Source organism: Typopeltis vanoorti, chromosome 17 (assembly GCF_054136105.1).
Source record: "Typopeltis vanoorti isolate ZY-2024b chromosome 17, IOZ_Tvanoo_1.0, whole genome shotgun sequence".
Lineage (NCBI taxonomy): Eukaryota > Metazoa > Arthropoda > Arachnida > Uropygi > Thelyphonidae > Typopeltis > Typopeltis vanoorti.
The window spans coordinates 75,981,145-76,008,536 of record NC_143565.1 but is presented as its reverse complement, the minus strand read 5'-3'; the positions used below and the strand labels follow the sequence as shown (position 1 = coordinate 76,008,536).

The 27,392-nt window shown below is 34.9% G+C and overlaps 1 protein-coding gene across 2 annotated transcripts in view; it reads left to right on the top strand.

Moving 5' to 3' along the window:
- LOC150097510 (uncharacterized) overlaps window positions 1-27,392 on the top strand; it is a 235,351-nt gene that overhangs the window by 76,986 nt on the left and 130,973 nt on the right. For both annotated transcript variants that reach the window (XM_090407294.1, XM_090407295.1), the window contains one exon: window positions 20,421-20,538. In XM_090407294.1, the coding sequence (XP_090263420.1) occupies window positions 20,421-20,538 (118 nt within the window). The remainder of the gene's footprint in view (window positions 1-20,420; window positions 20,539-27,392) is intronic.

The following is a 27,392-nucleotide window of genomic DNA, read 5'->3' as shown; positions in this document are numbered from 1 at the left end:
ACTGTCATAGGCGATGCTGTGAATAGGATTTGAAGTCAGAGATAGTAGCATTTGAATAGATTTTGAAGTCAGAGAAAGGAGGTCTTTGATGTGAAGGAAAAAGAGTGTGGGTGAGAGCACAGAACCCTGAGGCACTCCAGCATTGATGGGGAAAATTGATGAGAGGAAGCCATCCACCGTGACATACAATGAATGATTATTGAGGAAGCTGGCAGTCCAATCACAGAGTGTAGATGGGGGGGGGGGGTGCCGTACGATGTATTGTAGACAGTTACATGCTTTGATCACCTCTACAAGAGTTGGAAGAGAAAAATGATATTAGGTCAGTTTTGTCTTTAAACGATGTTATAGTGGTGTCATCTGGAAAATAATGGGCCGGGAAATATCAGATATTTGATCCTTTGGAAGTCGAGTTAGAATTTGAGCATGTAAAGAAAGGCCTAGGTGTCATTCATTATTCATAATAATGCTTAATAACCAACACCAAGACGGGAAAAAAATACATTTATTAAACTTGCTAATGTTTTGCTGGTTTTCCACCCAGCATCATCAGAGCACGATGATAACTGTAGATACACAGCACTAAACTAAGTAATTGTAACTGAAACCTAATGTCCTATCATTGCACCCTCTATGTGTTGGATAACTACAAAGTTAATTTAGAGAAGTTCGGCTTCAGCTAGCCTTTACAAGTGTGCATGTTGCTTGCTTGGGAAAATTAAGTTACAACCAACTTTTTATGACAATGCTATTGACCAGCTCGTAAAGAAGAACCGTAGGGTAGAATTTGTATTCAAGTAGGTCAGCTAAATTGAAAAAGATAGAATATCATTTGTAAAATAAATGTTGTATTTCTCGTAGAAAGGAATCAGCCTTAGCCCTAAGAAACATGCCAAACCTCAACAAATTTGGTTGCACGAGACTGCCCCAAATTTGGGAGATGTACATCAGGAGACCTTCAGCCCAATGCCCAAGAATACTTACATAGCCCGCTAGGGGGCACCATCAGGACTTTTAGGAGAAACAATAGCTTCCTTGCTTCTTCTTCATTTACTGTGTGTAGTGCCTGCGTGCTTGTGTCTTTATTTTAAGTTCCTTTGAAGATGGCAACGTGACGGTGCTGAAATATATATTAAAGTTTAATTTAATTTATATTCTTGTGTACGTTGTGAATTCCTTAATTAATAAAAATGTTGTATTTGTATGATTAAATGTACATAAATTTCTAAATCTGTGTAGCTCAGTGGATGTGGCGTTTGCCAACCACCGCGCTTGGCCGCACGAAGGAAGACTTGGTTTCGAGTCTAGTCGGCGACTAGAGGAAATTTTTCTAAGCCTTTTTTCGACCGGTTCCCGAGTTAGTCGATCTCTGGCACGGGCAAGCGGGTTTTTCGTCCTGTAAACTCAAGAAAATCGACCGTAGAACCCACATTATTTCAGACATTAAATATATTGTGTTAGGGTTAGGGACCACGAGATGGCGGCACATTTGAGCCGTCTCTCTTCACTGAGTACCGCTTAATTAGTGATAGCCTTGGGCCATCTATCTCTGATTGGTACCAGTGGAGATTGAACTGCCCACTCAGTCTCCAAAAGTTAGATAGGGCTAAATGGCCTCGCCTACTCCCCGTATACGGGGAATAAAAAGGCGTTAGCTGATTTTTTTTTTTTTTTTTTAGTTTTAAATGGTCAGTAATTCATTATTCCACTAATCAGCAGAATAATGAATGATAACAAGAGCAAGCATGAATTTCAAGACCAGCATTCGCCCCTGCTTTGAATACGTTAATTTATCATTTAATTGTAACCAAATCTGTGCATAGTGGAGGACAATGTGCTTGTTTTAAGATACTGCATATGGTATTAGAAAACAATAATGAAGGAGATGCTATATTTGGTTGGTATATTTGAATTTCTCAACTCCATAAAATTTGGAAGAGGAGGACAAGGGTTACCTCCTTCGACTACAATACTGTTTCCCATTGTAAATATGTGCAAAGAAGTTATAAATTTATCAAAAATTATATATTAAAAACTTGCCTACCACGTCAGTCCATCCATCCTTCATGCATGCAAAACAGATGAAACTCAGAAAACAAAAACAGCAACTCATGACAAATGACAATGTTCAATTGGATTGGTTGACACAATAACCAATCACAGCCTCCATGTGCTATTGTCTCAAAACAAACCCTGCCTTGTCTTCTGAACTGTTTATAACTACTAGAATACTAAGAATTTGACTCACTGCACCATCTGAAACAATTCTGGGGATCTTTAACAGGAATAAAAGCAAAAATATAATATAAGTGATATTGCTATTCAGTGGATAAGCACCACACACCTAGCACACCCTGAATATTTGCCCCTGATATATGCAAGAAGAATTCCTAATGTTGTGAGTACACATTATGTGAATTAATTCAATAGAAAGTATGATGTTGTGGCGAGTGATATGTTGCCTCCCTTAATGAATCCCTGACTTCTTGGAAGTCTTTTGTAGTAATAATAATCTTGAATGGCAAACAGTACAAGTAGAAATGTGTAATAATTTATAATTATGAATCTTTTTATAATTGTTTCTCTATGTTAGTATTTTATTAGTTTTGGTTTCATAACCCTGTGTAATTGGCACTTACAATGGGTCCGGTATTGATGTTTATGTTAAAATGAATTGTAAACTATTTTAGATGAATTGTACTTACTAGATCTGATAGTTGTAATAACTTCAATGTTCTTTATTGTAATTGTTAAGTGTTGTGATATCTGTCATTAGTTATAATGACATTCTCTGTTTGCTAATAACATGTCAGCCATTGCTAGCTTCTTGATTGCCACAGTGGAACAAGTGCACATGCTCACCAAGGAGATTGATGGGTGATTGACCAGAGAGAGAGAGAGAGAGAGGGGCTCGGTACCTGGTTAATGAAAAAAACAAGAGTAAGACTGCTCCCCCTGGAGACTATGATTTGAGAACACAGGCCAGAGAATTTTGTTTTAGGAAATTTTTAATAAAATGTGACAGTTGGAATATATTAATAGAAGATTCTGAAAAGGAATCATAGCAAGGTGAATCCTTAAACTGGAGAAGTTGGGACTGTCAACAAGTGAATAGTAAATAAAAGGAGATATTAAATGGATGTTCTATTTCAGCATTTGAAGAAAAGCGAAAAGTTTAGTCTTCTATCTTAAGACCTATATTTGGAGGAAAATGGCTTTTAGGAAGTTAGTAATGATGTAAACTTTTCACATATATCCTGCATCCTGTCCCCCCCCCCCCCAAAGGTATATCAGGAATGTGATAATGTTACATGCATATATATATAAAGGAGAGTATGATGCCACTGAGAGAAGAAGAGAAAATTAGTCTGCTATTGCACAAATTGTGCAGTATTCATTTTATGTATTATAGAGACTCTGCATATCTTTATATGTATTTTGGAAATGGTATATACACTGTATACAGAGTATGGTTTCAGGTTCCTTGATTATATGTAGTATTTTTTCTGTTGTATGAAAGTGGGATCATTATCTCATTTTGGAAATTATGGACTTTACAACTGTGTTATAAATAACTATTTTTAATTTCCCGACGTTTCGCCCTTCGTATCAAGGTCATCATCTGGAATATATACAAATATACAAGGACAAGCTGAGTTACATTTCACACAATAAGCTAAAGAAACAATGATTTGATCACTGGTTATTCTACTGGCATGACCTCTAGTGGAAAAAACAAAAAAGGATACAGATAAAATTAAACGCTAACCACCACGTTTAATTAATTTATTTAAATTAATATTTTAATCTGCTGTTTAATCACAAACAGCAGGATGTTTGTGATTAAACAATCACAAACATCCTGCTGTGGGCATGGATGTTTGTGATTGTCTGTGGTAGTGGTCGACAGTAGATGGCATTGGTGTAGTTGCGGTCAGTTGGTGGAGCAGGTGCCCTCCCTCAATGAGTCTTTAGACTCCCTGGAGGTTTCTAATAATAATAATAATAAAATATTTAGAAACTACATCAAAGCTAAATTCTCTTTAAGATAACATAGGAGAAACATTTTTTCTTATTCATAGTTTTCTTACAGTAATAATCATGTCCTATTTTTAACTTGACAGTTGTTATATTAGATTTAAGATTCTGGATTATCTACAATCCTGTTTATAGTTAGCTCTTAGGATGAAAGGTACCGTGGGTAGAATATGTGCCTTCCATATGCTTGGGATTTTTAGACCATCATTATTATTCAGATTGGGGTGGTTGATAAGAATGTCATAGGCTTCCTTAAATTTGCGTTCATACCATGTTTTGGTGTGATGTAAACAACTGGTGCTTTTCCAGTCAATTCTATGTAAAGTGTTCAGGGCAAGATCAGAAAGGCCAGCTTCACTATAGTTATTATATTTAATGTGTTGTTTATGTTCCTTTTGTCTGATATGAATTGTGCGTCCTGTTTCCCCCTGTGTATGGTAGATTACAGGTGCAATAAATATGGTATACTCCAGGGTGGGTGAGCAGAGGGAGTGGGTCTTTGGATGAGTTGAGTAAGCTTTTTAATTTTGCTGGAGGTTTAAAGGTGGCTTTGAGGTTGTATTTCTGTAGTATTCTGTTTTTTATCTGATGTCCCTTTAATGTAAGGAATGGTTATCGTTTTATTGTAGTCTGGTTTATCTTTGTTTTTTATTGAGGTCTTGTAGAGAATTTTGTTAATGGTGTTTTGACTGTAACCATTTTTTAGAAAAGTATTGCTGATAACTTTAAATTCGTCTTTCAGTGCTTGTTCATTGGAGCAGATCTTCAAAGCCCTGTTTTTTAGCGTATTAATGACACCTAGTTTTTGTGTTGGGTGGTGGAGTTTATGTGTATATATTGGCCAGCATGTGTCTGTTTCCGGTAAACAGTGAAGGAAAGACTGCCAAAGAAGGAAGACGTGTGATAAGTGTATCTAGAAATTGAAGTGTGTTCTGTTTTTCAATCTCAATTGTGAACTGTATGTGTTTGTGTTGTTTGTTTAGGACAATAGTACATACCAACCTGTTAACTACAGCCCAACCAATAGAATAAAAAAGAAAACACAGAAACTACTTAAATCAATTACTACATGGCCTGAAGATAGTCTAAAAATTACTTCCACGCTACTCTCGTTCCCCGAAAATTTATAGTATACCTAAGATACACAAACAAAACACGCCACTCTGGCCGATAGTCGAAGGTATAGACAGCCTGAATTATCACCTAGCCAAGAAATTAGTGGCAACACTCAAGGAGTTGGTAGGTCATTCCCCCTCCTATATCAGAAACACACAACACTTCCTAAACATAATCAAAGACATTACATTAGAAAAAAGATGATTTATTAGTCAGTTTGACGTCTCTGCCCTCTTTATGAATGTCCCAATCAATGACATAATCGTTCTTTTACAGAACGAATTCCTTCCAGATATCACATTGCTCTTTGTGCATGTATTACGTTCTGGTTATTTTATATGGCAAAACGCTTTCTACCTACGAAAAGAAGGCACAGCCATGGGCTTGCCATTATCCCCAACCCCACCCCCATTGCTAACTTTTATATAGAACATTTTGAGTAACATGCTCTAGATTCCTTTCCTTTAAAACCCAAAATCTGGCTTAGATACGTTGATGATGTTTTCTCGATCTGGCCCCATGGCCTCCAGACACTCGACACTTTCCTTAGCCACCTAAACAAACAACACAAACACGTGCAGTTCACAATTGAGATTGAAATACAGAACACACTTCAATTTCTAGATACACTTATCACGTCTTCCTTCTGGCAGTCTTTCCTTCACTGTTTACCGGAAACAGACACATGCTGGCCAATATATACACACAAACTCCTACCACCACCCAACACAAAAACTAGGTGTCATTAATACTCTAAAAAACAGGGCGTTGAAGATCTGCTTCAATGAACAAGCACTGAAAGACAAATTTCTTATCAACCACCCCAATTTGAACAATAATGATGGTCTAAAAATCCCAAGCATATGGAAGGTACATATTCTACCCACAGAACCTTTCATCCTAAGCTAACTATAAACAAGACTGTAGATTATCCAGAATCTTAAATCTAATATAACAACTGTCATGTTAAAAATAGGACAACATCATTGTTACTGTAAGAAAACTAGCAATATGAAAGAATGTTTCTCCTATGTTATCTTGAATAGAATTTAACTTTGATGTAGTTTCTAAATATTTAATTTATTTTTAATTTTATCTTTATCTTTTTTCTTTTTTTTTTTCACTAGAGGTCATGCCAGTAGAATAACCAGTGATCAAATCATTGTTTCTTTAGCTTACTGTGTGAAATGTAACTCAACTCGTATATTGGTATGTACTCCAGATGATGACCTTAATATGAAGGTCGGAACGTCAGGAAATTAAAAATAGTTATTTATAACACAGTTGTAAAGTCCATAATTTCCAAAATGAATGCTGATCACTGTGCAACACTAAAAGAAAGGAAATGGGATCATTATCTGTTTATATGGTAATAAGATCTTTTAAAATACATTTGTATGATTTCATTTCCTATCTTCATTTGAAAAAAAGATTTTAATTTTTACAAATGAGAAAGTTTATTGCTGCTACAACCAAATGAATTATACTGCTAATTTTTTTCAATAACTGTCACATCAAACTCTAAATCCTGAACTTTGGAACTGTGATATATTGCTCCCAAACAAGAAATTAAATCATAGACAAGGAAAAAATTGCATTTCTCACTCTGGCTATCACTGTTGCTACCATTATTCAATTTAGATATATAGCTAGTGTGTTTGCATACTAAACCTCCCAAAAGCACTATCCTGGGATAGTGCAACTATAATACTTGAAGATTTATACATAAAAGGGGTGAAAAAATCTTAACTCTGAATGAATGAGAGCAATGCTACAGCCATAACAATCGATGAAGAGGCCTTGATCTGAAAAGATAAGTTGCTGATTTTATAATCAGTAAACCACGTGACTGTTATTTATTTACTTAAGGGATGTACTTCATCCTTTAGCACACTTTGCGGTATATGAGGTATCTTCAATCTGCAAATTAGCATACTTTGGACAGACTTAGACAAGAAGTTAGTATGGACATCATCACAGGGAAATACAGCTTGCCTCTGATCCCTGATCATGTTTTTTTTTTTTTTTTTCCCTTTTTTTTTGGTCAACCTTTTGGTAACAGCAAACATTCAGCACCTTGGTAGAATTGAACTGACAGTTTTAAGAAACATGTTTATGCATTCAGACAACCATATCAGTATACTTAACACAATTAAGATTTAAAGAAATTTAGGAAGAAAATTAATGAAACCAAATATAATAACCAATTCATAATTACATGTGTGAAAATGGAATCATGGCAGAAAGTCTGTAATTTTTTTACTTGGAATTGTATATTTATTATTATTATTGCACAGATGCCTCCACACAGTCTTAAGGCTCATTGTGGGAGACTCAAACTACTACACAATCTGTCATACCTCTCCTTAAAACCATTCAGAGAGAATGCACTCACATCTGATTCAGGCAACCCATTCCATTCATTCAACACTCTCCAAGTGAAAAATCTAGTCCTCACTCCCTTTCTAACCACACTCTTACCCAACTTCCAGGAATGACCTCTTGTTCTGCCTTCTCTAGCAAAGTGAAACAATTTTCTCCTATAAAATCCTTTATGTAACTTAAATGTTTCTATCATGTCCCTCCCTTTTTTTTTCCACCTATCAATCAACTTTTGCAATCCACAAATCCCTCAGTCTATCCTCATAAGGAACATTCTACAGACAGCTCAATAACTTGATCACTCGCCTCTGTACCCTCTCCACTTCCTCATCCCGAAGAAACCCAGGAGACCAATTCCGAGCACAGTAATCCAGATGTGGTCATATCAAGGCTTTATAGAAGAATGATAATTACCTTATCTGTGTTAATGTGTTCATCAGTAACCATGTAATCTTGTGAGTTACCCTGGCTACTTCAGCAATATACTCTCTAAATTCCAACTCTCTGTTTACTACTACCACCCTCAAATTCTTGACTTCATCATTTTCATGGAGTAAGGTTCACTCAGTATGGCACACAGCTTTTTTGGGGGTTCCATATGAGACACAATTTTATTTGTGGACGATTCATTTATTTATGTTAATTAGTAATTTTTATTACTTATTAATTAATTTTTAACAACTATACTTACAACTAAAATAAATAAAATATAAATATAACAAAACTGTTACATTTCCCTATCATACTATAATTAAAATTCTTAAAAATAAAACGATAAAAAGCATGGCACAGTGATTGCTTTATTGGTTATTGCTTAAACCATGGTGGCTGTGTCTCAGCAGCGGCAATGATGGGATACCTAAGTTGGAAAGGAATCCAGCAGAACAATTAACAAAAGATTTGGCTTCATTTAAGTTATTTTCTATTTGTGCTAATGAGAGCACGACATTACATCAGCAAGGCTGGCAAACTTTGCTCTATTTTGTAAGGATGACAAAGTATGCAAAGAGATGATTAACCTTGTAACACTACCTGAGCTTACCAGTGGGGTTGAAATATGTAAAGCAGTTATGAACAAATTATCTATTTGGCAAATTGATATTTCAAAAGTGGTATCTGTCACAACAGATGGTGTGCACAGCATGATTGGTAAGGAAGCAGGATTTGTAAATCTGTTTTCAAAACATGTTTTTCATCCATTGATAGGTTTTCATTGCATCATACATGAGGAGAATTTATGTACAAAAGCTGGCCTCAAGGAACTTCAAGAAGTGATGCAAACCGAAACCAAGGTTGTTAATCACATTTCAGCAAGTGCTTTGAATAAAAGACAATTTCAGAATCTATTGAATGAGGTGGATTCGGTGTACAAAGGACTAATAATGCACAACAATGTTCATTGGCTTAGTCGAGGTCTTGTTTTGAATCGATTTGTTGAATGCCAGGATGAGATGAATCTCTTTTTGACTAATCAACAAATGTCTTATAAAGAAATGTATGACATCGTATGGATTTGTAAGCTTAATTTATATTAATATTAATAAATTTATTATTAATATATTAATTAATTCCCCTATATGTCTTTTTGACTTTTTTTGTAGTATTTTTGGTGTGTATTGAGAAGAGTGACAAACTCAGGGACTGCCTTGGGCTGCAAAAGTTCTAGCTATGCCACTGCAGCTGTCACTCTATTGTAAAATGTTAGTAGATTATTAAGCATGACCAACCTTTTCACAAAATTAATATTGGAAAACTCACGTACAAAGATTATTTAATAGTATAATTTTCGCCTGTGTGTGTGACAGGCATCGTCAGTACATTTTAAGCTCAAATTAAACAATAACTGACAATTCCAAAAAGTGCCACCTAAGTAGCTGGTGTAAGATAACTAAAAAGGTCAATAAATTTTCTAACAAAAAAAAAAAATGTATTCAATAAAAAGTTAGGAAAGATTAGCTGATTTATAAAGTACTATCTCCCATAAAGGGGATAGACGTAAACCGTCGGATCTGTTTAAGTTAGGAGAATGAAGTAAAGTTTCACATGTTTCTTTATAAAGATGTTCCATGAGGAACCGACTTTTGTGAAGGACTCTTGTCTTTCTCCAGTGAACTCTGTCTAGTAAAGATGGCATGTTCTGCAAGTCCAGACTTTTCAGGTTTAAAATATTCAATATAAGATTGGTGTTTGTCTAGCCAAATAGAGACAGATCTTCCTGTTTGTCCGAAATAAGATAATCCATAAGAGCATGGAATCTGGTAAACACCTGGATAATTAAGATGTGGAAGCTTGTCCTTAGGCAAAGTGAGAAAGGTGGAGATTTTTTTAAACGGTCGAAAGGCAACAAAAATATTCAGTGGTTTTAAAACTTTTGCTGTACGTTCACTAATGCCTTGTACATAAGGGATAGGGAATGCGCGTTATTTCTTCTGTATTTGAAGAGGAAGACATATTAAAACTACTCAAAGCTCTTTTAATGAAGCAATTCTTATAACCATTAGATAGAAAATAAGTTATATATTGCAATTCTTTCTGTAAAAGATCTTCTGAAGAACAAAAGGAGTGGGCCCGATGAACCAATGTTTTAATAGTTCCTGCCTTTTGACTGGGATGGTGATGAGATTCAGCATGGATATAATGGCCTGTATCAGTCTTCTTTCTATAGACTGAGAAATATAGGTTACCATCTGGTTGACAAAGAATTAGAAGATCTAAAAAGTCTAACTGCTTATTTGATTCTACTTCTAGGGTAAACTGGATCCTAGGATGAAGTGCGTTTAACTTAGTGAGAAACTGTTGAAGTTCATCAGAAGAACCATTCCATACTGCAAAAATGTCATCGACATATTTGAACCAAAGAGTAGGTCTGGGAGAAATGTTGTCAAAGATACATTGTTCAAAATGTTCCATAAAGAAATTGGGGATAGCAGGAGAAAGAGGATTGCCCATTGCTGTTCCTTCAATTTGTTGATACAACTTATTTTTAAAGGAAAAATAACCAGAATGTATTACAAAATCAAATAATTTTACAATGTCTGAAGGAAATTCCTGTTGCAGTAATTCAATGCTTTCAGAAAGAGGCACATTTGTAAATAAAGAAACATCTAAACTAATCATGATATCAGAAACGTCCAAATGAAGATCTGAAATTTTATTTTTGAAATCCAAAGTATTTTTTATATATGTATCAGTTCTTCTAGTTGAAGAGGAGAGTAAATTTGATAAAAAATTTTAGATTTTGTAAGTGGGACAACCTATACAATCTACGACTAGTCTCAACGGAATGCCTGGTTTATGAACTTTCGGAAGACCATACAATCTAGGTGGATGACTGAAGAAGGTTTTAAGTTTTTTCTTTTGATCTTCATTCCATGTAGATACATTATCTATAAGAGAACTAAGTCGCTTCAATTGACTTCCGGTAGGATCCGATGTAAGAGGCCTATAAGTTGAATAGTCGCGAAGTAATAGAGACATTTTTCTCTCATATTCCTTCCTATCTTGAATCACTACAACTTTCCCTTTGTCAGCTTTCATAATAATTAAATTATGGCTGTTCTTCAGTGATTTCAATGCTTTAAACTCAGAGTGAGAAAGATTAGGACGAGGAGGCTTGGCATTAAAAAGAATTTTCGCACATTCAAAATGTAACCTGTTGGCTGTTTTTTGGGATAAGGATCGAATACCTCTGTCTATGTTATGAAAAAAATTCTATCAAGGGCACCTTATTCGGTGAAAGAGAAAAATGTGTGACTATTCAACTTATAGGCCTCTTACATCGGATCCTACCGAGAGTTCAATTTGAAGAGACTTAGTTCTCTTATAGATAATGTATCTACATGGAATGAAGATCAAAAGAAAAAACTTAAAACCTTCTTCGGTCGTCCACCTAGATTGTATGGTCTTCCGAAAGTTCATAAACCAGGCATTCCGTTCAGACTAGTAGATTGTATAGGTTGCCCCACTTACAAAATCTCAAAATTTTTATCAAATTTACTCTCCTCTTCAACTAGAAGAACTGATACATATATAAAAAATACTTCGGATTTCAAAAATAAAATTTCAGATCTTCATTTGGATGTTTCTGATATCATGATTAGTTTAGATGTTTCTTTATTTACAAATGTGCCTCTTTCTGAAAGCATTGAATTACTGCAACAGGAATTTCCTTCAGACATTGTAAAATTATTTGATTTTGTAATACATTCTGGTTATTTTTCCTTTAAAAATAAGTTGTATCAACAAATTGAAGGAACAGCAATGGGCAATCCTCTTTCTCCTGCTATCTCCAATTTCTTTATGGAACATTTTGAACAATGTATCTTTGACAACATTTCTCCCAGACCTGCTCATTGGTTCAGATATGTCGATGACATATTTGCTGTATGGAATGGCTCTTCTGATGAACTTCAACAGTTTCTCACTAAGTTAAACACACTTCATCCTAGGATCCAGTTTACCCTAGAAGTAGAATCAAATAAGCAGTTAGCCTTTTTAGATCTTCTAATTCTTTGTCAACCAGATGGTAACCTACATTTCTCAGTCTATAGAAAGAAGACTGATACAGGCCATTATATCCATGCTGAATCTCATCATCATTCCAGTCAAAAGGCAGGAACTATTAAAACACTGGTTCATCTTGCCCACTCCTTTTGTTCTTTAGACGATCTTTTACAGAAAGAACTGCAAAATATAACTTCTTCCTTTCTATCTAATGGTTATTAGAATTGCTTCATTAAAAGAGCTTTGAGTAGTTTTAATATGTCTTCCTCTTCAAATACAGAAGAAATAACGCGCATTCCCTATCCCTTATGTACAAGGCATTAGTGAACGTACAGCAAAAGTTTTAAAACCACTGAATATTTTTGTTGCCTTTCGACCGTTTAAAAAAATCTCCACCTTTCTCACTTTGCCTAAGGACAAGCTTCCACATCTTAATTATCCAGGTGTCTACCAGATTCCGTGCTCTTGTGGATTATCTTATTTCAGACAAACAGGAAGATCTGCCTCTATTCGGCTAGACAAACACCAATCTTATATTGAATACTTTAAACCTGAAAAGTCTGGACTTGCAGAACATACCATCTTCACTAGACATAGAGTTCATTGGAGAAAGACAAGAGTTCTTCACAAAAGTCAGTTCCTCATGGAACGCCTTTATAAAGAAACATGTGAAACTTTACTTCATTCTCCTAACTTAAACAGATCCATCTTTCCTAACTTTTTATTGTAGACATTTTTTTTTTTTTTTTTTTTTTGTTAGGAAATTTATTGACCTTTTGAGTTATTTTACACCAGCTACTTAGGTGGTACTTTTTGGAATTGTCAGTTATTGTTTAATTTGAGCTTAAAATGTACTGAAGATGCCTGTCACACATAGGCGAAAATTATACTATTAAATAATCTTTGTTTGTGAGTTTTCTGTTATTAATTTTGTGTCAATATGTCTTCTCACAGTATACCTCTTTTAAAACTTTTCACAAAGCCATTCTGCTCCAAACAGAGTATCATATTCTTATCTATCTATTCCTGAATTCTCTCTTTGTTACTTTTCCATACTTTTACCACTACTCCTGAGATACTGATTGGTCTATAATTTGTTGCCACAGACTTAGATCCTCTTTTATGCAAAGGAATTTTGCTCTCTTTCCACTCTCTCTTAGGACTTTGCCAGAGCTGAGACTTAAACAGTCTAGTCAAAGACATTGCCAGTTCCCCTGCACATTCTTTTAAAATTTAGATGATATACCCTTGCAAAATGGTCACTCAGTAGCCCAAAAATTTCATCTGCCTCTCTTACCACTCTACCATCTGCACTCATTAAAGTTATCCTTCCATAGTCGTTTTTTCTCCTATTTGTCATATAACAAAAAGACACATTAGGATTTTTCTTTTGGCTCCTCAGCTAACGTCTCATAATCTGATTTTGCCTTCCTTACCATGTTTGTCACCTTTCTCTTTATATACCCTCCACTACATTTTCTTTTTTTGCAGCTGTTGCTTAATATTACTCATCTATCTAAATCTTACCTGATATATATACATGACCTTGGGTATACAGAATGATATTGCTTCTTCCTGATACCCCTTGAATATTTTCCTCATGCACTGTAAGTATCCTTCCAAAAGTGCATGTGAACCATCATACCATGAGTCTCCTCTGTCACATTCTGCTTCAAGTAATTATCTCTCAGTAAGTGTATAAAATTTGTTTCCTTCCCGCCATGTGATCTTTCCTGCTTTCAATCTATGTCTCTAAAGTTTAAGTTCCCCATAATAATTACTTGACTTGCACGCATTATACTAATCTGCTGATGCATATCTTCCACATCATCCCTGACCTATAGCAGCAACCAATTTTATATTTTTTAACTGACTTCTATCTCACACCAGACTGACTCAAAAGAACTGCCATCTGCCCAACTGAATCCTACTCTTATAATTATGTATTGGGTTTTTATCCTTTATCCAAGTGTTAGCAAACAAACTTTGTGCCTGAAGTACTTTCAGGACTGGGGCAACTCCTGGTTAAGGTGGTGGTATAAGTTCTCATCACTTGCCTTAGTATCTCACATAATGTAAAGCACATCTCCTTGCAGTCATGTATAATGCTATTCATTAAGGGAAGAGCCACTACCCAGACCGATTTCGACCTTTATTGAGGTCTCATCAGTGGGAGCCAGACCCAGAGGTGGTGATACTAAGGTGGAGGTAATGGCGAAGTCATTACCTATACGAGTTGCCAAAGGATGTCACACCCTATTATTATAATTCTCTAGATTAAAGATAAGTTTATGGAAGTTTTTTCACTTGACTATGTTACTAATTATATATTGGGTTTTATCCTTTATCCAAGTGTTAGCAAGCAAAGTTTGTGTCTGAAGTACTTTCAGGACTGGGGCAATTCGTGGTAAAGGTGGTATAAGTTCTCATCACTTGCCTTAGTATCTCCCATAATGCAAAGCACATCTCCTTGCAGACATGTATAATGCTATTCATTAAGGGAAGAGCCACTACCCAGATTGGTTTTGACCTTTATTGAAGACTCATCAGTGGGAGCCAGACCCAGAGGTGGACGCTATTAATTATATATTGGATTTTATCCTTTATCCAAGTGTTAGCAAAGCCTATTAGTAGCCTAGCCAAGTGAAAAAACTTCCATAAACTTATATCTAATTCAGAGAGTTTTAATAATAGGGTGTGACACCCTTTGGCAACTCGTAGGTAAATATGACTTCTCCATTACTTCCATCTTAGTATCACTATCGCTGGGGTGTGGCTCCGACTGATGAGACCTCAATTAAGGTCGAAACCGGTCTGGGTAGTGGCCCTTCCCTTAATGTATAGCATTATACATGTCTGCAAGGAGATGTGCTTTGCATTATGGGAAATACTAAGGCAAGTAATGAGAACTTATGCTACCTTTACCATGAGTTGCCCCAGTCCTAAAAGTACTTCAGGTGCAAACTTTGTTAGCTAACACTTGGGTAAAGGATAAAACCCAATATATAATTAGTAGCATAGCCAAGTGAAAAAACTTCCATATGACTCCTACTCTTGAGGGCTGCATTTCATCTTTCATCAGCAGCATCCCATTTCCTATCCTGTCTACTTTATCTCTGAAAATATTAAATACATCGCATTCTATTCCAGTAACTATGTCATTACTGTCCGCCAAGTCTCACTAATTCCTATAACATTTAGTGAGGTTGCATTAAACAATGCCAAAAACTCCTCCCTGTTATTCCTGATGCTTTTAGCCTTAGTATGTGCATACAGAAACTGTAGCTCTCCTTAGGGCCCTCAATCACCTTTACATTCTGAATTGACCATCCCATTTGATATTTTTGCCTGCGAGACTAGATTCCATATTGTTTGTTCATTTGCCTCATGGGTGCCTTCCACACACACACACACACACACACGTCTGCATATGCCTTAATTTTTTTTAGTTTTCCTGACTTTGTGCATCCATAATCTTGGTGAACAAAGCTCTCTAGATACATAACTCAATCCATTTAAGTGCAGTCTGTCAACATCATTCTTTTTGCACAACATACATATTGATTCATTAGCTATCATTATTCCTCCTTCTCATTTGCCTCTATCATAGCTTGGTAGCATGTTCACAAACCACCTTCTTGCTCTTTTTTTTCACTTCTTCCAATAACTCTTTCACATCCTTTCTTATACAATACTTCTCTCACTTCTGAGGTCATTGGTTCCAGCTAAAACAATCAATTCTTTCACCTTCAATTTCTGCATTCTAGCAGCATACTAATATTATTAATTTTTGCACTAGGGAAACAGGGCAAACTTTATCTGCTTTTACACCCTTTCTCTCGTTTTTATTCTTAGTTTTCTTTTGTGGCTTTGGAACTCTTGCTCTTTTCTGTTCTCAGTTGATTGATCTCTTGCTGTTTCTGCAGCCTTTCAATCTCGCATCATGTCCTCGGCTACTTCTGCTCTCAATAATGGAAAAGATAAATACTTAGCTCATACCTGTTTTTCTTTTAAAAAGAAAATAATTTGTGCATAACTTTTCTTAAAAAAACAAAACCATATTTCTTCCTTCATATCTTCTCTGTAATATTCAGCTCCTTTTCATATCCTTGAATACAAAAAGATTTCATCTCTTTCAGGTTTTAGTGCTTAACTGGAATATTTGCTTCATAACGTATCAAAAGGAGCTGTCTGTTGCTTCACGAGAAACTGTATATCACTTTTATCTATGCCACAACTCAGCTTCATTTAAAAGAAATTCTTCTGTTAATTTTGGGATAGTCATTTGTTTTCCTCATAATGCTTTTTTCCACCTTTTTTTGGCTAAAGAATTCCTTTAAACTCTTTTCTCCCCTAAACTTCCAACCTTCTCCATTTAATCAATACAATAGCTGTTCTGTTATTCTCTCTCTAATTCAACTTCCTTTTCATAAGAACAAACTTTGCACAAGTGCATTACTGCCTGACATGGTAAGTAACATGGCAGTTGTCATGTAACAGGTTGTTAAGTCACTGTTGTAAACAAGACTACAGTTCTTTAATGGCATGAAAACATTGGAAAGTTCAGTATTTTCTTCTCTCAAGGTTATAGTACAGAAATAATAAACTAAATTAGAGGTGAGTTATTTTAACAAATAAATTTTGCAGTCAAACAGTTTGTAAGTATACAAAGATTTCCTTTATTTGTAACATTATTAAACAAATTTATTATTATTATGTGATCCCTCCAGGGAGTCCAGGGACTCATCAAGGAGGACACCTACTCTACAGCTCTCTGTCTCCACCACTCAATCCATCAACTACAATGAACCATAGCTATCATCATCATCATCATCTACACCAACACCACCACTAGTATTTTCATACTAGTAGTAGTGGTGGTGATGCCCACAGCAGGATTCAAACAACCAGCCAAAAGGCTGTAGATTCGAATACATACATACATATATGTATATAAACTGCACTGTGTTTTATTTTAAATTAATTTTTAGGGCAGAAATATCTGGATTTAAGGACTTAGAACAAATTATATATTTTACCTTTTATTATCTATATTAATATAATAACTCATATTTTTGTAATAACAAAAATTTTGCATATGACTTCATGACATCCTCTGTATACTATTAGTAGAGTATTATGATTAGCATGCTGGCCTAGTTGGCCAGATGATTAACATATTGCTTTCATGCCAACACATTTTGGGTTTGATTCCTGCTGTGGATGTTTGTGATTGCCTTTAGATGGTAGCAGAATTTCATTGCGTAAAGTCCTGTCTAGGTGGTGCACCCTCTTTGTAATCCCTGAAGATGTCTCAGTGACCAAGATGAAATATTGGAAGCATTAAAATTAGTTTTTAATCCTTTCCTAGTGTTGCAAATATTCCATTAAACCTCCAATAAGATATTCCCAGTACTTAAATCTCAACACACCCATTCATTTTTCAGCCAAACATAGTGACTGAGAGCATATGAAAATACATCCTTCGGCATTGAAGTTCCTTATTTTTGCACTACTTAAAAGATTGACAAAGTCCATCGTTTAAGCATATTCTTACTAGGGGGCTCTGCCCCAGCGCCTACGGTGCCTAACCCTCCTGAGTTCCGGGCCGGTAAGCTGGTAAGACAAAAAACATGACATAAAAATGTTTCAAATTTCGGCTTATTTTATATATATAGAGTAGATTATATTCTTATTCTGTTAGTGTGCTTGAGGTTTCATTGACCTGACAATTCGTACTGCTCTTTTGTCAATATTTGAGTTTATTTTTTAGTCTTGTTATCGTGTTTTTATTAGTTACCATTACAAAACTCTGATAAATGACAGCTGATATCTGAGCCTCCTACCCATTGTCATCTGCTTAATGTAACTGGTATTTCCTTGCTAAAAGGAGTTCAGTTTTCATCTAAAGATTGCAGATCAGCAGCTATTAGCACATATGAGTGAAAGCAATTAGCAGGTGTTTATGTTGAACAGTACTATTTGAGAAAAGAGAAATGTGATGTACATAGAATAGAAATGAATGCATGTTTGCAGATTAGCTATAGCTCTGGTCCAATTACAAGAACATTAGGAACTTGGACTTTCTAATAATCTGAAGAAATATGTTGATATGGTCTGCTTAAATTCTATATGGTAAGTTCTTACTTCTGTATCACAGTTTGCATTAATGCATTTTGTCTTGAAAGATCCAGGTTCGATGGCCATGAGAGAAACATTGAATGGAACATTCACAAGCACTGCCATGTAATTTTGTGTTATTGAGACTCATGCAGAGATGGCAGAAGTTTCCTACAACTAGTTGAACACATAATTAACAGACATGTTTCCTTGGCTGTAATTAAAACCACTGCCTCTCTAGGTTCTGACCAGGTTTTAATAGCTGCAGCACTATGAAGTTATTCAGTTACACAGTTTTCTCTAGTGAATGGTGAATTCAGTGTATTCATAATTCATTATTTTTTTGCTAGACATGATACTTGGACTCCCTTCATTCATTTGGTATTATTCTGTTATCTGCCAGTTTCTTCAGTGTGAAATCTTGACACTACCTGAAGTATTTATGCAAATAGTTTCTTTATGGCATCTGCCAATTGCTAGGACTCATTCTAGAAGAAAGTGGACATATTCAAACTTATCAAGCTAATAATTAGCAAACTTGATTCTTTCGTTGACTTCTATCTGGGAAAGGATTGAAACTACTGTTTAATGAAAAACTGATGCTTAAGGGAATTTATTTTACTCAATGCTGGACTCTCTGGATGATACAAGTGAAACATTAAACTCTAGGCAAAATTTGAAATTTAGTACAGTGAAAGCTGTGAATATTTGCATATTCATGCCAGTTATTTTTTTGGATCATTTTTGTTTGGGTCAGAAAAAAAATGATAATTATGATAGCTATTAAAAAAATCTGTATAATAGCTACCATAATTATCATATCTGATGTAAAATGATATCACCATCAGTTTTAGAAAGAGTGGACAAAAGGTAAAATATATGATTTAAGCATCAAAATTAATTATTCATATAGAATTCAAAAAATAAAGTAAAATAATTTCTTCAAAGCACCTTACTGATTTAAGATATAAATAAGTTAAAAGTATAACTTTTTTAATTAACATGACCTTTGAAGTGTGGCTGTACTTCTTGGTGGAAGTTTTTCCACTTGGTTATACTATAAATTACTATAATATACTGCAAATGCCGGCCTGGTTGGCCAAGTAGATAGTGTATCTGCTCTCCAGCCACAAGGCTGTGGGTTCGTATCCTGCTGTTCAAATGGATATTTATGATTGTCTGTGGAAATACGAGTGTTGGTCGGCAGTAGTTGGCTTTGGTGTAGTTGCGGTCAGTTGGTGGTTGAATGGTAAAGACAGAGTTGTACAGCAGGTGCCTTCCCTCTAGGAGTACTTAGACTCCCTGCAGGTGTCAAATAATAATAATTGAAGGTTCCAAGAAATTATATTCTTGGTTTACTTCAGGTGCAAACTTTGTTTGCTTACACTTGGATAAAGGATTAAACCAAGAATATAATTTCTTGGAACCTTTAATTTATAGTATAACCAAGTGGAAAAATTTCCAATATCTATCTCTAATCCAAAATGTTTTAGTAATAAGGTGTGATCACTTCTGGGTATGGCTCCCACTGATGAGACATCAATAAAGGTCAAAACTGGTCTGGGTAGTGACCCTTCCCATAATGCATAGCATTATACATGTCCTTTGCATTATGGGATACTAAGGCAAGTGATGTGAAGTCATTAGAATCTGTATACGAGTTGCTCAGTTCCAAAGTTACTTCAGGTGCAAACCTTGTTTGCTTACACTTGGATAAAGGATTAAACCAAGGATAAAATTTCTTGGAATCTTTAATTTAATGTACTTCTTGGGTAAGAAGTACTGTCATACTCCAATATTTTTATTCATGGACATGTTTCTACTGAAGTAGCCATACTAACAATTTTCTGAGCCAAAAATCAAGTAATCTACATTTTTTTTTTAAGAACTCTGTTATCATACCTGATGATAGTCATACTTAACGATATCATATACTTGAAAGTGAAGATGTGACTACCAGGAGTGGTTAATATAATTGCAAATGTGAATGCAATAGAGGTAAGAGTAATAATGAATAAATTGTATAATAAAAAAAAGAATTTAGCTCAGATCATCTTTGCCTTATGCACAGTATCTAAATGTAAACAAAAGGTAATATAACAAAAAGTCTAAATAATCCAAAAATGGATTATTTTAAATCATTTTAATGTCATGATTATGATATGGAATGGAATTCATTAATAATAACACACGATAAAAGCCAAAATGGAGATAATCTTTGTTATTTTATGAATCTTTCAATATTTTCAATGTTTTTGTAGGCAAAACTTCAACCACTTGAAGAAGTGGATATCTTGTCAACTTTGCCAGCTATTCAACCAAACTACAAACCTTTACGACCACGAGAGCCAGAAAGTCCACCAAGTAAAAAGAAATCTAGTAAGTGGATGTTTAACATTGTTGTATGTTTATGTTCATTGACTTTTGTATAGTATTATTGAATGGTAAACAGTTTAGAACTGCATAATTTGAATGGCATAATACTCCTGTGAGTCTCACATGGTCATTTATCTCTGTGCTGTTTTGGTGAGTTAAATAAATGAATAAAACCAATGATTTATTAATTTTTTAATGTTAATTGCTCTTTTTTTATTTTTTCAAGTGAATATTGATGGATGAAAGCTGAGCAATAGCTAATAATGATTACTCTAAATTGCTATTATAAATTCAGGCATTCCAGTCCATCTATTCAACCATTGCTTTTTTTTTTTTTTGTACTAAGGATTTGCCTTTGAAAGTCCTAGCCCTTGCTTTGGAAAAGTTTCGTACAGGCAGCATCAAGGTTTTCTGGCTAAAAATATGACCATATGACATAAAATTGGTGAATCATGATATAACCATCCTTATGATCAGTGATGAAATCAAAATAGTCATGAAAAGTTCCATGCATTATGCGTGTTGACAGCATTTGTAGACTTTGCTAATAATTTCCAAAATTAACATCACATTGTGGAACATGTAGTGAGATCTGTTAAAAAAATAATAATTTCATAAATGAGCACTAGGAATAAAATACTTAGAGAATTTGAGTTTTGTCTCTCTTTGAATATAAATCCCTTCTGCAATAAGTTTTGCTAATTGTTTCCACAACCGTTGAAAATGTTTATCACAGAATCCTTGATATCATCATATTATGGCTTCAGTTTCTCTTTTAATTCTTGGAGGGGGGGGAAGGTAGTTAACATAAAGCCAAACCTGACAACTGGTATTCCATTTTTGTCCCCCCCCACAAAATGCTGGTCAAATTGAATAAGGAGTGGATGCATTATATATCTTGTATGCTCAAACATGTCACTCTTCAAGAACATTTACAATAAGTGCCCTTGAACACCTTATCTCCATGCTATCCTTCAGTAGGGCAGTAATTATTTATTCATCCTCAGTGCATCCAAGAAGTTTGTTTTGTGTTTCTTCTCACAAAAAAAACTAATTTCTTCTCCCCAATGCTTTTTGATAATGCTCAGCTTAACAGTTAAAATCAACTCTCTATTCTCTAACTCATATTTCTTTTCTGGCATCATAATATCACTTTTATAGCATCATCTGCTTCCAAAAAACTTGGCGTCCTTTTTTTGCCCAAGATCTCATTTTTCATCTGTTTAGCTAATTTGCACAAATCCACTAAACCTTTATTGCTCTTACATTTGGGGTGGTGCATCTAAAACCTCTCAAAAAGTTCTGAATATTGTTCAGATGAGAGCAGTTGTGGTTGACTCTCTCTCTCTCTCCAACCACTGTCTCATAGATGGTCAGTTTATGCATTGCCTTTTGTTCTACAGGTATTTCCATAGGACCACTGTTCAGAACTGGGTTTTATCATGCCCCCCCCCCCCTTCCATTTCTGCTAAAACTACAGTAACATGAATAACAATTTCCCCATTCTTCTATAGTTGTACTGCTGCTCACTGAATCAGTTCTTTTTTAATTCTATCATCTCCTCAGTTCTGTGAAACAGCCTTCCCCATAAAGTATTCCTTTTGCTCTTGATTCGTTTAGTTAATGAATTCTGAAAACTTGTATGCTATTTAGGAGTATAATGTCATCTACATAAAGTGAAGAGATGAGTTGAATCTCTAATTTTGAATCCACTTTCCTTCATAATGTGTTCCATATAGGTAATGAATAAAATTTTGATGTAAAATCAAACCCTCTTTCTGTATATTTCATTTCTTTATATTTCCCTATGTATATTTTCCTTCCGTTTATCCTATATAGCTCATTTTGAAAAGCTTTTCTCTTGACACCTTGTCATATGCTTTTTTTCTAGATCTACAAAACTTAGATTTTTGTTATATTTCTATGATTTTTATTTAAAAATATATATTGACCCCACACATAAGAGGTCACAAGATCTATAATGCAACAGTTCCATGTGTAGGCAAGTGATTAAGGAGAAAAAAAAAATAATCTATTGGTATATTTCTCAAAAAGCTGGAGATTGTATTCATTAGAAAGCTGTATGGTGAAGGCTGTTCCAACAGAGGTAGATGGAATGAAGGAAGATTAGATGTTGGTTCAATATGTTTGGAGTGACTATGTGTGAACATTGACCAGTGGCTGCTCTAGTTCTTGAAATTTACATTATTAGAGGAAAGCAGAGGAAAGGTAGTGGCCAGTTCAGTGGAGCAACATCAGTGAAAGTAAAAATCAAAAAAACAGGGTACCTACGGAAAAGTGAGTGGAGGAAGTCTGTGAGACCGGAGTCACCTGTTAGGCAGCTTGCCTTGTTATGTATAGAATTTGGGTGCACTGCCCCAGATGTGAGAACAGTATTCTAAGATTGGAGTCGAGATTTCTAAAATGGAATTGAGGAGTTTCCAAGTAGTCATTTAAAAAAAAAAAATCCAAGTTTTTATACGCTGAAGAGGTCATTGATGCGGTTTATGCCAGAATAAGCCAAATGTGAAAGTCAATCCCAGGAAAGGAAACTGATCATGTGAAAAGATATTGAAACATTATCAAAAGTAAGAGTGAATGTAGGATCTTTCTTTGGAGGTAATAAGAAAGGACTTTTTTTTTTTTTAATTGCATTGATTCAAGTTGTGTTCGCCCTACTTGAGAATGGTGAAGAGATCAGTGTTTAAGACATTGGTTATGAAAGATCCTGAAGCTTCAATCATTTGTATACTGCTGGCTCTCTCAAATTAAGACAAGACATGAGAGTAATGTTATTAACAAAATATGAATAGGATTTGAAGTTAGAGAGAGAAAGTCATTGATATGAAGGAGGAAGAATGAGGGTGAGAGTGAAGTACTACATCATTGATAAAGAAATCTGATGAGAGGAAGTCATCCACCATGACACATAATGAATAGTCACAAATGGCAAGAGGAGACCATAAGATAGTAGTTTGTTGTCAAGGCCTCAATGCCAGACTCTCAGATACCTTGGAAATATCAAAAGCAACCATATGAGTTTCTCCAAATCTATCCATAGCCTGTATAAGTGAGTAAGGGTAATGATAGTCTGCTGAAGAATGAGAATGGCAGAATCCATATTGATGATCACTAATTAACTGATTTTTCTTCAGATAGTGAAAAAGCTTGTTGACTTTCTCCATCACTTTCACAAGTATCGAGTCAAGAGCAATGGAATGATAGTTTGATGGCTGACTTATTTTCCTTTTTAGATATAGACTGGATAAAAGCTTGCTTCCATGCTGTTGGGATAAATGCTAGGTGAATATGACAGTATATATGGACAATGCAGGATGGTTGTTAATTCTGGAACATAAGTTTTGAGGACAATAAATGGATACTCTTGACCAGGAGACTTATTAGTATCAAGACTAATGAGGATTTTTCTGATCTTCTGGTGAGAGATCAGAGGAGGCATGCACTGAGGAAAAGATGGATGCCAAGAGGTCTTATCTCTGAGTGATGTTACCATATTTTTTAATATATCCATAGTGACACTAATATTTGTTTGATTGTCTTTCATTGTTGAGTTAGTACAGGAAACTTAAAAGCAGGGGCATGCAATTAGGTGAGAGACTTATACCCAAACTCCAGTCTAAGTAGGCAGCCTTAACAATGCTCCCTGCATGCTGCTATACTCATTTCCCATTCAGGCACAACGTGGCATGACAAGCAGTAGTAGGATTGTTTGTCAGCTGATCACAAAACCTTCAGCAGACATTACTGTTGGGTTTGGTCCCATGTACTATTTAGCAGCTGGTCTGCAGTGATTGCTTTTCTGTCATATACGCAATTGGAGAGGGTGCTGGCTGCCTAATTCAGTAATGGTATATAGCTGTATAACTGTAATAACTGTATTCATCAAGGCTGTCACTATTACATTGAGAAGAAAAAGAGAAGAACAGAAATTGGAGGAATTAGTTTGATTAATCAATTGTTTGTCACAAAGTAAAAATCTGATCCTGACAACCCTTATTTAGCTTGAATCCATCTTGCTTTTACAACCTGGGTTCAGACCATATGGTTTGTACTGAGTTCAGTTTCTCTTCCACAATTTTTCTTAGCCTCTTCTTAAGAATGCTTGCATAAATATTATTTTGAACGCACAGTAGGGAAATTTCTCACATTGTTTTATTTTCTTTCTTATAGATGGCATGAATATTATGAGAACTATACTCCAGTCATCTGGACTTCAACTTTTTGACCAGGTCTTCTGAGTTATGCCATATAGCCACTGTATCATTGAATGCTGTTGAATGTTATTTACTCTAGCTGCCTTTCCACGTTTATGTTTTCGTTAACTTTTCATCTTGGATATATACACTTTATTGCATTACTCTTGATTATTTTCTATTCTGTTCTCCCACTGCTTGTTTCATGTAACGAGTTCATTGTATGTAGCACTGAACTTGTTATATTCGTTTCAGTAAAATTATGGAAACTACAACAATGTTAGGAATAATTACTTTAATTTTCTGACATTTTGACCTTCATATTAACGGCATCATCTGGAGTACCCCCCCCCCCCCTACACACACACACACAAAGACAAGCTGTATTACATTTCAGACATTATGCAAAGTGACAATGATTTGAACAACTGTTGTTCTACTGCTTGCCTATAGTGAAAAAATAAATTACATCAAAAGCTATATTCTATTTATGACAACATCAGAGAACAAATTCATATAGATAGTTTTAATACAGCAAGAGTGGTGGCCTAATCCATAATTTAACATGAGTGTTGTTATATTAGAGTTAAGATCCTAGATTATTTACAGTCTTAATTATAAGTAATGTGGGTAGAATATGTGCCATCTATATTCTTGGGATTTTTAGACCACCATTATTGTTAAGATTAGGGTGGATGATAAGAATTGCACAGGCCTCCTTAACTTTATGCTCATACCACATTTTGGTGTCATGTAAATAACAGGTGCCTTTCCAGTCAGTTCTATATAGAGTATTCAAGGCATGATCAGAAAGGCTAGATTTACCATAATTGTTAAATTTAATGTGCCGTTTATATTCCTTTTTTCTGATAGGAATTGTGCATCCTGTTTCACCTATATAGGATAAATTACATAGGCAAAATGAAGACTGTATACTCCAGGGTGGGCCAGCGAAGGAAGTGAATCCTTGGATGAGTTGAATAAGTTCTTTAATTTTGCAGGAGGTTTAAAGGTGGCATTTAGGTTATATTTCTATAGTATTCTGTTTATTTTGTCTGATATCCCTTTAATGTATGAAATAGCTACAGTTTTATTGTTCTTTACTTTATTTTTTTATTTTTAAGAATTTTGTTGATAGTAATTTTGCTTGAGCCATTTTTCAGGAAGGTATTGCTCATAACTTTTAATTCAGGTTTAAGTGCTTATTCACTGGAACAAATCTTCAAAGCCCCGTTTTTTAATGTGTTAATGACACCTAATTTTTGTGTTGGGTGGCGGTAAGAGTTTGTCTATATATATTGGCCTGTATGTGTGGGTTTACGGTAAACAGTGAAAGAAAAACTGCCAGAAGGAAGACATGTGACAAGTGTTTTTGATTTTGACTTTCAATTTCAACTGAGAATTGTATGCATTTGCATTGTTTGTTTAGGTGTTTGAGGAAAGCATCTAATGGCTGGCAGCCATTGGACCAGATAACAAAAATAGTCAATATATCTAATTCAGACTTTGGGTTTTAAAGTATAGGAATCTAGTGCATGTTGCTCAAAAGCTTCCATATAAAAGTTAGCAATTGGGGGGGGGGGGGGAATAATGGTGAGAATGTAGTACATTGGCTAAGAGCGCTGTGATATCACAGGAATTTGTCCTGTAAATGTATCAATGACTTGGACATTTGTGAAAAAAGGCAGAGGTATCAAAACTGAGTAATAAATCACTTTTTTTGTAGTGTGATGTCTTTAATTTTGTTTACAAAGTGTTGTGTATTTTTAATATATGAGGAGGAATGACCTACCAACTCCTTGTGTGTTGATGCTAGTTTGTTGGCTAGATGATAATTGGAGCTGTCAATATCTTTAGCTATTGGCCTAAGCGGTATGTTCTACTTGTGAATCTTTTGTAAACCATAAATTCTCTGAGAACAAGCATAGTGTGGATGATGATCTTAAGATGAAGGTCAGAATTTTTGTCTGTAAATGTGTCAAAATTTACTAATAAATCACTTTTTTCTAGTGTGATGTCTTTAATATTGTTTACAAAGTGCTGTGTATTTTTAATATAGGAGGAGGAATGACTTACCAACTCCTTGAGTGTTGACACTAGTTTCTTGCTAGATAATAATTGGGGCTGTCAGTTCCTTCAGCTATTAGCTAAAGTGGTATGTTCTGCTTTTGAATCTTGGGTAAACGATAAATTCTCAGCAAACGAGCATAGCATAGATGTAGTTTTTTAACTGCATGTGCAGGCCAGGATGTGACTGATTCAAGTAGTTTTTCTGTTTTCTTTTTAATCTGATTGGTTGGGTTCAGTGCCGTGCCATGGGTAGGAGGCGCCCTTGTGCAAAACTTTTTTCCTGTAAATGTATCCCCATGAAATAAGTTACCATGAAAACTTTTTGCGAAAAATTTTACTTTGTTAAAAGTACAAAACAGTTTATATGCATACATAAAAATAAATGTTATTTAACAGTAGTAGAACATTGTAATCACTGAAATTCATTAATAAGGAATTTTTAATAATAAAAATTTTCAAAAATGTTTATTCCTTGATATATAAATACAACAGAATGTGTGTGTCTGTGTGTATATATAAACAAAAATTACTTTTATTTTAATATAAAAAGAAATTACATAACAAAGATAATTT